This window comes from Camelus dromedarius, chromosome 9 (assembly GCF_036321535.1).
Source record: "Camelus dromedarius isolate mCamDro1 chromosome 9, mCamDro1.pat, whole genome shotgun sequence".
Classification (NCBI taxonomy): Eukaryota; Metazoa; Chordata; class Mammalia; order Artiodactyla; family Camelidae; genus Camelus; species Camelus dromedarius.
The window spans coordinates 74,595,196-74,610,786 of NC_087444.1; the positions used below are offsets into that span (position 1 = coordinate 74,595,196).

At 48.1% G+C, this 15,591-nt stretch overlaps 1 protein-coding gene across 5 annotated transcripts in view; it reads right to left on the reverse strand.

The window, feature by feature from the left end:
• The window catches only part of VRK3 (VRK serine/threonine kinase 3), a 31,668-nt gene that overhangs the window by 4,331 nt on the left and 11,746 nt on the right, over positions 1-15,591 (reverse strand). For 3 of the 5 annotated variants that reach the window (XM_010993161.3, XM_010993155.3, XM_010993156.3), the window contains exons 6-13: positions 13,737-13,801; positions 12,006-12,072; positions 11,030-11,114; positions 10,647-10,752; positions 8,977-9,069; positions 6,537-6,669; positions 5,256-5,376; positions 234-292 (exon numbers count right to left, since the gene is read on the reverse strand). In XM_010993161.3, the coding sequence (XP_010991463.1) occupies positions 234-292; positions 5,256-5,376; positions 6,537-6,669; positions 8,977-9,069; positions 10,647-10,752; positions 11,030-11,114; positions 12,006-12,072; positions 13,737-13,801 (729 nt within the window). Of the gene's footprint in view, positions 1-233; positions 293-4,679; positions 4,837-5,255; positions 5,377-6,536; positions 6,670-8,976; positions 9,070-10,646; positions 10,753-11,029; positions 11,115-12,005; positions 12,073-13,736; positions 13,802-15,591 lie in introns of all 5 variants that reach the window. The other 2 variants (XR_010382399.1, XM_010993160.3) reach the window with 2 other exon arrangements.

Consider the following 15,591-nt stretch of genomic DNA (forward strand, 5'->3'; position numbering starts at 1 on the left):
TAATACGATCCTGTTAAAAACACACATGTGTGTGTTGCTGTTACTATTGTTCAGAGACCTTTCTGAATTTGGGGGGAAGATTTTTGTTTTTCTACAAGGGGCACATATACACTTGCAATTTAGAAAACTCAAAGAAGGACAACAGAGGGGTGAAAAGAGAGGCACCCCTGGGAGGGACCTGAGTCCCCTGGTCCCTCCACGGTCCCCACGTGCTCTCCCTGCCTCAGACATACCTGAGGGACTGATCCAGCGACTGCACTGTCCCACGAGGCCCTCCGGGTTGTCAAGAAACCTGATGGGACAACAAACAATAAATGCTGGAGAAGATGTAGAGAAAAGGGGACCCTCTTACACTGTTGGTGGGGATGTAATTTGGTGCCACCATCATGGAGAACAGTATGGAGGCTCCTTAAAAAACTAAAAAAAGAGTTAACCCTATAATCCAGCAATCCCACTCCTGGGCATATATCTGAAGGGAACTTCAATTTAAAAAGATACATGCACCCCAATGTTCACAGCAGCACTATTTACAATAACCAAGACATGGAAACAACATAAATATCTATCCACAGATGACCAGATAAAGAAGCTGTGGTATATACGTACAATGGAATATTAATATTACTTAGCCATCAAAAAGAACGAAATAATGCCATTTGCAGCAACATGGATGGACCTAGAGATTAGCATACTAAGTGAAGTAAGTCAGGCAGAGAAAGACAAATATCATATGACATCACTTATATGTGGAATCTAATATGATACAAATGAACTTATTTACAAAACAAACAGACTCACAGACATAGAAAACAAACTTATGGTTACCAAAGAGGAAAGTAGGGGGAGGGATAAATTAGGAGTTTGGGATCAGTAGATACAAACTACTAAATACAAAATAGATAAATAAAAAGGTCCTACTGAATAGTACAGAGAACTACATTTAATATCTTGTAATAACCTATAATGAAAAAGAACATGCATTCACTGACTCCAGTCATATTTAATATAAATAAACAAAAAATTTTGCACACCTGTAAAAAAAAAAGCACACATACATATATGTGTAACTGAATCACTTTGTTGTACACCAGAAATTAACACAACATTGTAAACTGACTATACTTCAATTAAAAAAAAAAAAGAAACCTGACAGAACAGAGGTACACAAGAAAAGCCTTTTAGGGGAGAGCAACCTTTTGAAACAGGATGCCTGGTGGACGTGCCCTAGTTTCTGTTATTTGAGGTAGTTATGCTCTGTAGAGTCACCTTGAACACTGAATGAGTGAATTCTGAACCAGGCATTTAGGGGGAACACAGCATCAGATACCTGCAAGCTTCCAGTCGCAACATTTTCATCAACGGATCAATACACCACCTGGTTTTACATGTGTTTGTGTTTAAAGATTTCCTATTTAATATGATGCTGATTCATTCACACGGATCTCAGGGCCAACAGCCCTTTCACTCATGCCTGCTGGAAGCTCATCTACCCACAGATTTCCTTCCTGCCCTGAGGAATGTGAACACTTCAGCACTCTTCTTAGGGCATGTCTGAAAATGACCTCCAAAGCACTGTGAGTGCTGACTGTGGGGCTGCAAATACATTTTAGGGAAGAGGCGAATTCACAAATACAGAACCTGTGAATAATGAGGATCAACTATCTTTATCTATCCATACACACACGTTTGTATATGTACACATGTATAAATATACACACACACGCCTCCTGTACCACTTGACAAAAATAAAATTCTTCCATTTCCTTTGCTCCATCCTCAGAGTCCCAGTCCTCTGTATCTTTGGCCTGGACCACTTGGCTGGCTCCCCACTGTCCACCCAGTCGCTGGGCGCTGTCCTCCCCTCCTCCACCCCCCAGTCTAGAAGTCCCCAAGCCCATCTTGCTCCCCAACCCTTTTGCCCCACCACTCCCTCCGTCCATGGCTGTGGGACCAGCTCAGGCTTCATTCTCTCTCTTTGGACCCAAGCTTCTCCCAAGCTTCCTGTGGATCCCCCATATGGCCCCAGAGAGTCTTCCTTTGGCCCGAGTGGACCACACCCTTCTCTGCTCACAGGCCTTCCTGGGCTCCCCAGTGCCCTGTGGGAAAACCTCTGGCACCAAGGCCACCAGCCCCTGTGGCCTTGTCTCCCTGACTTCCTCCCTCCCATTTCACCCTCTAGCCAGACCAAATTCCTTCATCTCTCAATGAGGTCACGCATCCACCCACACCTCCTGGCCCGCTCCTTCTGCCCTGGATGGCCTTTCTCCACCTTGACTCCCAGTAAATGGCTGCTCACCCTTCTGGATATGGCTTGAGGGTTGATCTCCGGGAAGCTTCCCCGGATCCCTCTAAGCAGAGAAAATAGATCTCTCCCTAGTGTCTGCTCATCCTGTGCATAGGTCCACGGAGGCCCGATAGGAACTGTCATATGTGTACAGGAAGGGCAGCGCCTGACCCTTTTCTCTCCCTTGCAGCCTCGGATGTGTGTGGTGAATGACTGAGCCAACGAGTGATGGCACAAAAGGGTTGTGCCAGCCTCCGGATGTTGTAAACTGAGTGAGTGATTCTCCTGCCACAGGCTGTTGCTGTTGGTGTTTGTGGGACCTCCCTGCCCAGCCGCAGCCTTAAAAGCAAGGACCAACTCTACCGGAGTCTGTGTTTTCCTACCTGGAGGCCTTGCACACCAGAAAGCCTTGGGGAATCGAACTGCCTCTTCTCTTTTATTCATTCATTCCATCACGAACTAAGACGTACATGAAAACGAATAGATACTTGCGGAATGAATGGAAGAAGACCACGCACACCAGTAAGGCGCCCTAGAGGACAAGGTAGGGGTCCAGAAAATGTGCATGTGGCAACACCGCCCCCTTGTGGGCTCTTTGGTTACTGCCTCAAGTCACGCAACAGGCTGGGCTGGGGGCTCTAAAATGACCTGACATCACCACCACCATCTCCCAGTGGAGCATCTTCAGGTTCCTGGCTCTCCTTCTGTGGTTATGGTTGGAACCTGGAACTCTGGGATGAACTGTTACTCATGCCAAAATCATCGATATGAAACTCATTACTAGGACCTATCTGATTCACTGCACCGACTCAGCAAGTGCAGTCTCTCTTACTGAAGCATGTCACAGTCACGTTTCATTAACTCCTATGAAGGGGAAGGTGGGAGAGAAGCGAAAAGGGAAATACAAGTGTTCTTAGGAGTTAGAGGAAATTGGGGGAAGGGAGATTCGACCCACTGGAGTCTCAGGAAACAGGTTCTGAATGAATGAATGAATGAACGAACAAATGGAGAGTTCACATATATGCTATCCTGAACGCCTAGAAATCTTGACTCCCACTTGCCTGCCTGGGAAACTCTTCTGCTCTTTATAGACCGGGTCAGGCGTCTCTTAGGGAAAGGCTCCCAGTGGCCTGGGGCCAGGTCACGTGCCTCCTCTCTGCTTCCTACAATGCCCTGGGGGCTGCCACTACGCTCACATGCAGTGCCTGCTTCCTGCCCATGTGTCTCCTCCCAGTGACAGGCGTCCCTTCCTTTGAGCATGAACAAGCAGAGACCTGATGCAGTGGGGGCAAGGGAAGGGCTCCCTGGGAAGTGACAACTAAGCTGAAATCTGAACAAGGATGAGAATCGGGGCATGATACCATTTATGTGGGTATGTGTCTGATTGGCATAATCAAACAGAACATATTTTTCAAGGACACAGCTACATCTAAACATACAAACTGAGAAGAAGTATTGAGAGGCAGTGAACTGGTAATGTAGCTGAAGTTTAAAAATATAGCATTGAGCAAAAGAAAGCAAGAAACAGAATGATACTCAGAGCACAGTACCATTTATGCAGATTAAATACACACATCATGTATTGTTTAAGGACACAGACGTGATCTATACAAACTTCTTTAAAACAGTAGTCAGAAGCAGTAAACTCGATGCACGTGTAATGATGGGGTTAAACTTGAAAAACATAGTGTTGAGTGAAAAAAGCCAGAAACAGGTGAGATTTAGAGCAGAATACCATTTTTGCAAGTCAAACACACAGTGCCACCACCATCATACAAGTTTAAGGATACAAATACATTTAAGTTAGCATATCAGTAGAACATATATTCAGTATGTTTGAGTGGGTATCTTTGGTTGAGAGAAGAAAGAGGAGATATAAAAAGGGCAAAATAAAATGAGAGAGAGGTTCAACAAGAACCAGGAACACTGCATGCTACACTGAGAAGTATGAGGGACTCAGTGCTGTTCACCGGAGTTCCTTTTTCCCATTCTGCATAACTTTCCCTGTAAATCTCTCATCGTTTCCCAGGGCTTCTGCTGACAACTCCTAACACATGGCCTGAGGTCTGAGTTTCCATTTAGACTTCATTCCTGCACTTCAAATGGGATAGCCAACCATCTCCTGGGTGGCCCTTCCTGGATGACTCCTCTGGGGCAACTCTCATGCCCCAAGCTTATACCAGATTCTGAATCCCAACCTCTGGACCTGCAGGGCTTCCCTGCGTCCAGCTGTCCACTGTCCTTGGTGCTGGAGGCCAAGGCGCGCGCCCCCTTCCCGTGCTCACTTCCCTCTGAGCCCAATTATCCTCTGTCCTTGGTGCTGAACCACACACCAGCAGAACCTCCCCTTGCATTCAAACGCCCTCTGTCCGCAGTGCTGAACCGCACAACCTGCCTTTCCATTTCCACCGCTGCTGTCCTTTGTGTTAAACGTCTTAACCGGAAATAGCAGCATCTGGTGGTTTTACACGCAGAAGTGAGGGAGAAGTGTGGACACCGGAGGCCAATGTCGCCAGATGTTGAGGCAGGGCCCAGGCGTAACTGCTCGTTGCCTGTGTGTTCATATAGGAATGAATGAATCATAGGGTCCTGTACATCAGTGAGCATTTTCTACCTTCCAGGCTCTGTGCTGAATGCTGTGTACCTGAATTCCCGAAATCCTTCCACAGCCCCCTGAGGTGGGTGCTAATAGGATCCCATCTCATAGGGGACGCTGAAGCTTGTGGAATTTAAGCTGCCCTCCCAACACCTTGCAGCGGTGGGGCTGGAGTCTGACCCTAGGCAGTGTGGCTCCAGAGCCCATGCTCTGTCTGCTGGAATGGATGGTAGAGCACATGCCAGAGAACTGCAGAGGCCTTGGCTCTGCCAGATGCTACCTCCCCCTCCTTTCTGTTCCCTGTTGGGTTCTGAGCTTCTGTCCCTCTGCATGGGTGCCAGGTTAGTGCTGGGCTCTGTTGACCCCTAGACTCACTTCTGTTTCAGCTTCATGATATCCTCAGTGTTGGGAAGGCAGCTTGTCCATGGCAGGGTCCCATAGAGCCACTTCAGCAAACAGTAACCCAAGGTCTGGAGGTCACTGCGGCGGGAGGGCCCTGGGGAGGGGGGAAAGGTAGCAGGAGCTCAGTCCAGATGCTCCACTCACTGACATGCCCACCCTCTTCCTTTCTCTCTCTCACTGATTCAGCCGTGTGCTCACACACTCAACCACCCAAACATACAGGCTCTCATCTGTTCATTCACTTTTCACTTGCCTACTTTCACTCTCTCATGAGTCTCTCAATTACTCATTCAATCCCTTGGCCATCCCTTCATCCCAGCTTTCACTAGCTCACTCTCTCAACTATTTGTTTTTCATTCATGCACCCATTGTTCAACGAATCCTCAGAGCCCTGTGTGCCAGGCCCCATCCTACATTCTTAAATCCCAGACAAGAGTTTATTTGGGTCCCAACCCTTGACAATCCACTGCAGACACAGTTGTAGTGTAGGATCAGCTTTTACAGAGGAGACAGAACAGGGCATGAGGGAGCCCAGAAGGATGGGCACTGAACTCAGCCTCACTCAGCAGGGGAGGGCAAAGGAGATCATGGGGTTTTATTTTTTTATGCTTCCCAAATCAAATGATTTAGACAATACTTGTGTAAACATTCAACAAACACTGAGAATTCACTGTACCAGACCTTCTGCCACCTGCTGCTGGAGGCACAGGCACCATCCCTTTCCTGGGGGAGCTTAGTGTGATGGGAGGATGCAGGCAGGCACATGGATGACTGTATCATCAATGTGTTTGGGAAAAAAAGCTGAGATTCCCTTCAAGGATCTTCTCCTCAAAGTGCGCTGTTCTCTTTCTATACACTTTCCTTGGATGATCTCATTCCTATCCCCCAGCTTCAGCTGACAACTCCTGAGATATTACCAGTATTTGAGTCTCCATCCAGACCTCACTCGTGTGCTGCAGACATGGATTGCCAATTCCTTACTGGACAGCCTCTCCTGGATGGCTCTTGGGTAACCTTCATGTTGCAAATCTACAAAGATCCTAAATGCGAATCTCTGGTCCTGTAGGTCTTCCTTGTAGTCAACTGCCCACTGTCCTTGGTGCTGAACAGCTGTCCCTAACGAATAGGGTGCTATCCATGGTCCTGAATCCTACCATAGCTCCCCTCTTAGCATGACGTAGCTGTGAAAACTAGAGATGCCCTTGTCTTAGAATTATTTCTCTATGGTCCCGAACCTCTTCTCTGGCCTCTTACCGCAACCCTTGTGCAGGTCCATGCTAATGAACTCAAGGTCCCCCTCGTGTGGGCTCCTGCTGCCTTCAGAGTAGGCCACGTGTCTGCCGCCTGGGGAATAGCGGAAGGTGAAGCCGTAGCCTGCCAGGGTCACCTGTGTGGATGTGGTAGAAGCCGTACAGTTTGAAAGTTAGAAGCTTGGACTCTGGGGTCAGAGATTTCAACTGTGGGTGCAATTTTGAACAATCAAATGCCAAACAGTACAGAAAGGTATGAAAAGAACCCAAATCAATCATCCCCATCATTGCCCACGCCCCTAAGCCCACTACCCAGAAGTAACCACTAATAGTAGTTTCTTAGGTGTTGTTTCAAATCATTTTCTTTAAATAATCAGTAAACACATGTGGACAGGGAGCAGGCTCTAGTTGTCCACAGGGGGATCACACTCTACCTCCCGTTGGGCACACAGCCTTCTGCACTTTAATAGTGGTTCAGGGCATTAACTCTGGAGCCAGATAGACCAGGCTCAAATGCTGGCATGGCCCTTTAGTGGCTGTATCACCTTGGGCAAATTATGAAACTTCTTTATGCTTTGATTTCTCCATTTGTAAAATGAAGACAATGATAGTCCCCCCTTTGCAAGGTTGTTAGGCAGCTTAACTGAGTTTAAAACAAAAAGCAAAGTGCTAATCTGCCAGACACACAAAGTTAGCTACGTTTGTTTTTTAATGGCTGCATCTTATTCTGCCACAAAGAGTGTGGACAACTGCTGGCTTTGTCCATGTGAGACCTACATCTTCTCCTTCTGGTCACAATTTGTGATGGTTAATTTTATGTGTCAACCTGACTAGGCAACAGGGTGTCCAGACATTTGGCCAAAGGTTATTCAGGGTGTGTCGATGAGGGTATGTCTAGAGGGGATGAACATTTGAATCAGTAGACTGCGTAAAGCAGACTGCCCTCTCTAGTGTGGGTGGGCCTCATCCAATCAGTTGAAGACCTGAATAGAACAAAAAGGCTGCATGAGAGGGAACACCTCTTGCCTGACTGCTTGAGCTTAACATCAGTCTTTTCCTGCCTTTGGGTTTAAACTGAAACACTGGACCTTCTCGGGTCCACTGCTTGAACTGAACATCAGTCTTTTCCTGCCTTTGGATTTGAACTGAAACACTGGAACTTCTCGGGTCCGAGCCTGCCAGCTTTCAGACTAGAACTTACACAATTAACTCTCCTGGTTTTCAGGCTTTTGGACTCAGACTAGAACCATGCTATCAGCTCTCCAGGGTCTCCAGCTTGCCAAATGCAGATTTAGGGACTCTCAGCTTCCACTATTGTGTGAGCCAACTCCTTATAATAAATCTCTCTCTGTCTCCCCCACCTTTCTATACACACGCACATGCACATGTGCACACACACACACGTACACTTTCTGTAGGTTCTGTTTCTCTGGAGAGCTCTGCTTAATATGGTTCCAGGATTTTTCTCTGGGATCACTCCTCTCCAACTCTTAATCCATGTGATTGAGGAGGGGCTCACCTGATCTATTTCCACTGGGGTTGCTAAGATGAAGGGATTTGAGCCTGATTTGCTGGTCTTATTTTGTGACCATGAGGGAAGAATGTCTGTATGATAATGAGCAGTGCAAACACAAGGAGAGCCCAGACATGGAAGAACCAGTTTCCCAATGATAGGGCCAGAATTCCTAGATTCAGCCATGCCTGGAGCCAATGAAGTCCTGGATTTTTCCACTCCATGAAGCAATAAATTGCACTTACCACTTTACAAACTTCTTCTCTTTTTTTTTTCTTTTGCTTAAGGCATGTTAAATTGGGTTTCTGTCACTAGAAGGAGTAATTAGAATTTACTTTAAAATACTAATGTGTCCTACCGGGAATATATATTTAAGGTTTTCCCATTTTACTGTTACAATCAATGTTGTCAGGAACACTTTGTACATATTATCCTTGAATATATGGAATGGATACATTCCTAGAAGAGGAAATGGTGTATCAAAAAATAAATGCATTTAAAATGTTGACTGTTCTATCCAAATTACCTTCCAAAAAGGTTACCCAATGCACACTTCCAACAGTATATAAAGAATTTCTATTTCCTTACATCCTTATGGGTAATAGATATTATTCTTTTTAATTTTCTCTACTTAAAGGGTAAAAATAGTATATTTTTAGTTTAGTTTCTATGATTATCAGGGAGGTTGAGTATCTTTTCATACATTTAACTAAACTGTGGCTTTATTTTTTCTATGAACTGCTTTTCCTATCCCTTGTCCACTTTTCTACTAAGTTGCTTATCTTTTCTTATTTATTCCAAGAAGCTCTTTATACATGATGGATAGCAATTCTTTGTCTGCAATAAGCATTGTGATATAAATGGAGGTTTTGAGACAGGGGAGAGCCTGAGCCCACAGAGTCCCTGGGGAGGGGGAGGAACTGGCTATTACCTGGCACGGGTCCTCTGGATTCACAAAGATACTCTCAGCTGTCACATTTCCGTGAACATACTCATTCTCATGGAGAAACTCCAGGGCATCCAGCTAGGGGAAGAAAGAAAGCATCTCCATGAGCAGTAGGACCAACACAAAGAGGTTCTGATGGGAAGCCTGGCAAAGGAACCCCCACTGTTAGGTCTGGGGTCACATGGTGCTGCTTGCAATTGGGGTTGGGGGAGTGGTTTAAGCCTAATTCTGAGTGAAGCATTTGGACACCCACTCTGACAGTATGCCTAAGCAGGTCTTCTAATTAGACTTTTAAAAAATTCACCATTAAAGCTGGTATTTGGTTTTTCATTGATCTTTCATATCTATTTCTTAGTTGATCACAAACTTGTGAGGGGAAGAAGCTAGTTACTTATTGCCCTGCTGCAAAAAAAAAAAAACAAAAAAAACCCACACTCATGTACATCAAAGGGGTTTTCTCATTTGTCCTAGGGAGCAGAAATATAGTTAAGCCATTTAAGCAATTTATATTTTTTATCTCTAGCTCTTACTTTTCTACTGAGCTCCAGACTCATATACTGAACTGCCCAGGGGTTAGTTACGTCCTCATTACTATGTCCTAATTACACCTCCAAGAGCTCCTTGACTCCAGGGCATACTGGTCCACCAAGTTCTGCTTGTTCTACAAACTCTCTGACCCCACAGCCCAGCTCCTAATCAGGCCTTGTCCTCTCACACCGACCTCACCCAGCTTCCATCTCACTCCCTCCACGCTGTTCCAACACGGCCCATAGGGTCCCTCTGCACCCAGAGCTGACCTTGCCCCTCTCCTTCTCCCAATCCTTGCATGGCTCCCCAGTGCCTTCAGGCAGAGTCCCAGCCACTCAGCTGGGTCTTCAAGGCCTTGCATGATCTGGTCACGAATGACCTCTCCACTCCAACCTCATCTCTTACCCTTCCCCCTCCACATGTCACACTGCAGACACTCTGAACATAACCACCTTTGGGATTCACCTACTATGTCACTCCCTTGTCACTTCCATCCCTCCAGCTTTTTACATGGAGTCCTTTTATTCTCCATCACAGCAGGGGACATTTCTGTTCAGGGCACTTTTCACAATTTGTGCAACTGTGACTTAATATCATCCTCTCCTACTAGATACAAAATCATGTCTGTGCTGCCCCCACTGGACTCCCAGTCCCGGGGACAGCGTCTGACACCCACCAGGGACCTGATAAATAATAAGAGGATGGATGAGGGAATGAATGAATGAACAAATTTCTTGTGCTCTCTCCTCCACACAAGCCTTTGCCCAAGCTATTATCCTTGGCCTGGAATATTCTCCCCCTGTATCCCCACTCCTACTCTACCCACTACAGTGCTATTTTCTGTTCTTGGCTTAGAAACAACCTCCACCAGGAAGCTCTGCTGAACCCCTCAATTTCAGCTGGGTCCCTTCCTCCAACTCCCATAGTCTCCTGAACACCCGCTGTGGCAATACTTGTATCACTCTGGTTCTAATGGCCTAGTGTTCGGCTGTGTCAATCAGTGTATGAGCCCCCAGTGCCCAGCCGAGGGAGGTGTGGGAAGAGTGTGTTGATGAACAAACCAACTGATAAGCCAGGACCCAGAGCACCATCATCTGGACAGGAGCCTGCAACGTTTAGATACATACCAGCCGGCAGGCCATCTGGAACACAGACCTCACCGACATCACGTGCTTGGGGCAGTCATCCAGGACCGACTGAAGGCTCCTCCCCAGGATGGGGAACACCAAGAACCTGGAAGATACGAGTGTCCCAGGAGGTGGGGGAGACGACCAGGGGAGGGCATGAAACACAAGCCACCAAGGATGGACTGTGGCTGGTGGCTACATGGTCCCATTCCCTGGTGAGATGTAGGGTTCTGATGGGTGGGGGATTGGCCTGGCTCAAAGATGGGGGAAGGAAGGAAGCTGAGTAACTGGCCAGTGGCTCCAGGGTCCCAGCCACGCCCGGGAACACGACAGGGAGGGGAAGGAAGGGGCCAGTGAGGTGGACGGCAAGTGAGGCAACTCACCTGTACCTGTCCTGGTGAATGCCAAAACCGATGCAGGTGGGGATAGCCAGCTGCGGGGTCGAGTACAGCTTTTTCCACTTGTTCACTGTGGGAGGCAGGAACCAGAGAGGTTAGTTAGAGCCCACCCGGTCCCATACCCGCCTTGGACAAAGCCCATTCTCAGACCAGAAGCAGAGTCCACCTGAGCCCAGGCCAGACCCCGAGTCTCCTGGTTGGAGAAGTCACCTCTGCGGACAGGTGACGGTGAGGGCGGTGATGAAGCGGGGTGTGAACACAGGAGAAAGCATTTACAGATCTGGAGTAGGTGGAAGGGATAAGAATGACAGCATAACTTCTGAGTTCCCACAGAGAGCTAATGAGGTCAGGAAATGTCTAACGTGGTCATGGTGTCACTAGAGGTCCACCCACTTTCCAGAATCTCAGTTGGAAGAACAGATCCAGTGGGGTGCTGATAAAAGCTTAACCACTGGCTGTTGAGGAAAAAACAGGCCAAGTGTTGGCCAATTTCCATGGTGTAAATACTTCTCATGGCCAATTACAAGCTACCAATATAGTATTACAGAAGATGGCATTTGGAAGAGATGCAGCAGTTATATGGTATTTTCACCATACAATGAATGTAAACAATCTCGGGAGTATAGATAAAAAGTACAGACAAATATTTAGGGAATGGTGAGTTTTGAGTATTTATTACCCTTGTTCTTAATGTCATTTATTTGACTGTAAATTGATCATTTTTACCATGGCTGTTTAACAACTGACTTGAGGTATTTCTGAAATACTTGGCTCTCCAGAGCTGGTATGAGCCGGCCTCAGCCCATTGTCTGTTGCCCTGAGGCCTGAGGGGGCGATGGGGGCAAATCTGGGCCTTTAATGTAATCCCAACCCTTCTTGTACCTTTGGGGAGAAGCCAGTTGTTTTGACTAAGCTGATTCCCCCAACTCTTCCCCTATTTGCCCACTTCCCTGAGGAATACCTTGCAAAGGCTTGGCGGCCCGCTGGAAGAAGTTCTGTTCATTGAACAAGCGCCCATCCTTGGCATCCTAGTGGGGATGGGAGGGGAAAGGGCTATCACACTGGAACCTCTTAGGTCAGGGCCCCTAGGCCATCACTGGCCATGGATTACTCCAAGGTAATGCCAGCAATGACCCAGGTTCCCCATCAAGTCCTGCACATCAGAACCAAATTAACTCGGGTGCTGTGCGTGAACACCTATCAGAGACTTTGAGTCATTGTTCGGGTCTTTTTTCTTTTTTTTTATGACAGAATCCACAAGTTCTACCTAGACATGTGGCCTTTAGCTAAAAACTACACTTCCCAGCCTCCCTTGCAACAAGGCAGGACTACATGACTAAGGTCTGGCTAATGGGGATGTGAGCAGAAGAGCTATGGGCAACTTTCAGGTTATGCCCTTAAAAGGCTGGGGCACGATCGCCCCTTTCTATTCTCCTGTTTCAGTCGGCTGGAATGCAGAGGAGACAGTGGGAGCCAGAACAGCCATCTCAGCCCATGAGATGGAGGTTATAGTTTGAGGATCTTGGAGCAACGAGAGAAAGGAAGTGAGCCCCTTGTTTATGGAACCATCATGTCAGTCCTGGACCACCGCCCCAGACTTTTAAGTGAAAGAGCAATAAAACATTATTTTCACTTAAGCCATTATTAATATTGGGTCATATTTTCCAAGTGGCCAAATCAAATATTTTAATTAAACACAACTAGCATAGCTGGGTTCTTAAGAGCACAGGGTTAAAGAGAAATGGATTCAAACCCCAGCTCTGCCACTCATTCATTCTTTCTATAAAGCACCTATTATGTGCCTAGTATTGTTCTGGGCATTGGAGATATGGCAGTGAACAAAGTGACCTGCAGGCTGGGTGCCCCTGGGCAAGTGACCAAATCCTCATTTCCTCACCTGTTAAATGGGGAACAGAGTAACCGCCCCACAGGTTTGATTATGAAGCTCTGAGCCCAGGGTTGGGCACAGAACAGGCTCTTGGCAAGCAGGTGCTGTCACTCATCTGCGAGCCTGGCCCTGGAGCCCTTGCTCTGAACCACTCACCCAGCCTCCATCTGAAGCCGAGGTGGGGCACCCAACCCAGCAGTCTCGGTTTTCTGGGTGGTGAGAAAATTGAAAGAAATAAAAGGATGAAAATAAAAGTCACCCATACCTCCAGCCTCAGGGATGATGAGGCTACTAACCAGGACCACGCTCTTTTATCAGGCACTCCCTGTCTGTGCTGAAGTACGTGACTTGCCTGCCTCGGTTTATTTTCTCCTTCTGACCCCCACGTATGCTGAGGTCATGAGTGATTTCACTGACTCCTCAGTGCAGGACCCCAAAACCCTCACTGTGATATATGGTAGATGCTCATTAAATACATGCTGCGAGGCAGGCAGGTGGTGGGGAAGCAGGCTGCACGACGTGGCTATTACTGGCTCCATCTCACAGATGAGGAAACTCAGCTCTCAGAGGGGGAGGCGCTTGGCCAGATGGCACGGCTGGAAAGCATCAGAGCCAGGGCTCAGGGGTGGACCTGCCTGTAGCTTCCAAGGGGCCCCAAGTAGAAGAATCTGAGGCCTAGAAGGAGACACGCCCCACCCAAGGTTCCACTCCTTGTACTCTCCCCATAGAAGGACTTGGAGGTCAGTGGTGCATCTGCTAAAGCCCCAGGCCCTCCCCTCGGCGCTGCCCCCAGGGGACACTCACTAGTTTAAGCGAGAATCTTTGTTTCTGGGGGCTTGACTGGCAGGCAAAGGTGGAGATGGGCTCAGCTGTGGACGGACAAAACGAGCGAAGTTATCATCTCCGGGAAGGGTGAGTCATCGTCCTCAGAGTAACGGGCAGCAGTCCCCGTTAAGTAATTCCCACAGGATCAAGTGCATTCTCGGCTTTCAAGACCTGTTCCTTCCTATTTTCAAACAGGTTCCATTTTTCTCCTTCCTCCCTGCTCTCTCTCTTTCTCTCTGTGTTAACATCCAGCTGTGCAAAAAAGGGTTATTAACCGAGACTGCTCTCCAAGGAAAGGCCTGCCCAGTCATAAACCCAGGGCTCCAGGCGCTGCGACCTGGGAGAGCCTTGCTTAATACATTATGTGGAAAGTTGCAACACAGGCCAGGCAGGCGGGAGGCAGCCTCTGACTGCCAGACAGGCAACGTTGAACTTGGAGCAAGAACGGCGCACTGGGATCCATCACAACCAGAATAACAACAGCAAACGCTTATCTGGTGCTTGCTATTCTGGTGCTTCATTCTATTCATTTCATTCCCCCAATGGCAACCCAGTGAGGTTGCGGGATTAGGACAATCTTGGCTTTGCAGGTGAGGAAACTGAGGCGCAGGGTTATGACATCACTTGAACGAGGTTGGACAATGAGTCGTTGGCCGAAGGGGGAGACCAGCCCACATGGTCTGGCTGAGCTTTCCCACCTCCCTGAGCCCGGCTGGGGGCCCTGGGGATCCCAGGCCCCGCTCACGGCCAGCAATGCCAGGATCCTGATGCTTCCGGCCAGGGTTTCCCACCTCTGAGTCTCTGCCCAGGCTGTGACTCTGTTGGGCCTGCCTGTCTCTGGCCCAGCCTCTGTGTTGTGGGCACAGCTGAAAGGCGCTTCATTAAAGGACAGTGATTCCACCTGACAGGTACCAGCTGACAGTCTATCTTCGGAGGGCAGGTCTGGGATAGCCTAACTCCGGGTTTCTCAACTGTGGGCGGTTCTGCCTTCACCAGTGGGCATTTGGCAATGTCTGGAGACAGTCCTGGTTGTCACGCCTGGGAGAGGGGATGGGTGCTACTGGCATCTAGTGGGTAAAAAAGGCCAAGAATGCTGCTAAACAGCCCATGCCTAGAGCAGCTGAAACTGAGGAAGAGGGAGAAGCTCACGGCTGCCGTTGGGAGGAACACACCAGGTGTGTTAAGGGACTACATGTGGAGAGAACTATGGTAGGTCTTTGCAGGTGTGATAAAATTCAGGGTCCTGAGATGTGGGGACTGTCCTGAGCGATCCAGGGGGCCCTAGTGTAATCCCAAGGGTCCTTATAAAGGGAGAGGCAGGGAGAGGCAGGGAGAGATCTGACCACAGAAGAGAAGGGGGTGTGATGCTGGAAGCTAAGACCACGGTGATGTGCTTTGAGGATGCAGGAAGCGGCCACGAGCTGAGGAAAACAGGCAGCCTCTAAGAGCAGGACCAGGAAGGAAACAGATTCTCCCCTGAAGCCTCCAGAAGGACAACTTAACTTTAGCCCCATGAGGCTGATTTCATAGTTGTGACCTCTACAACTCTAACAGAATAAATGTGTGCTGTCTTAAGCCACTGAGTTTGTGGTAATTTGTGACGTTGGCCACAGGAAATGACATAAGCCCCAAACCTCGATCCACGAGGACAAAGACCCAGAGGGCAGGCTGGGACTTGAACCCCAGCTGCTTCTCACAAGCAGCTCTTCCCACACATTGCAATGAGCAGTGGCAGGGATTTCTACGGTTGCCTTGATCATGGTTCTCCCAAACTGTGCCAGGGAGCCCAGGGAGGATGACGTTCTAATCCAGTGTTCGACAAGGGAAGAGAGAG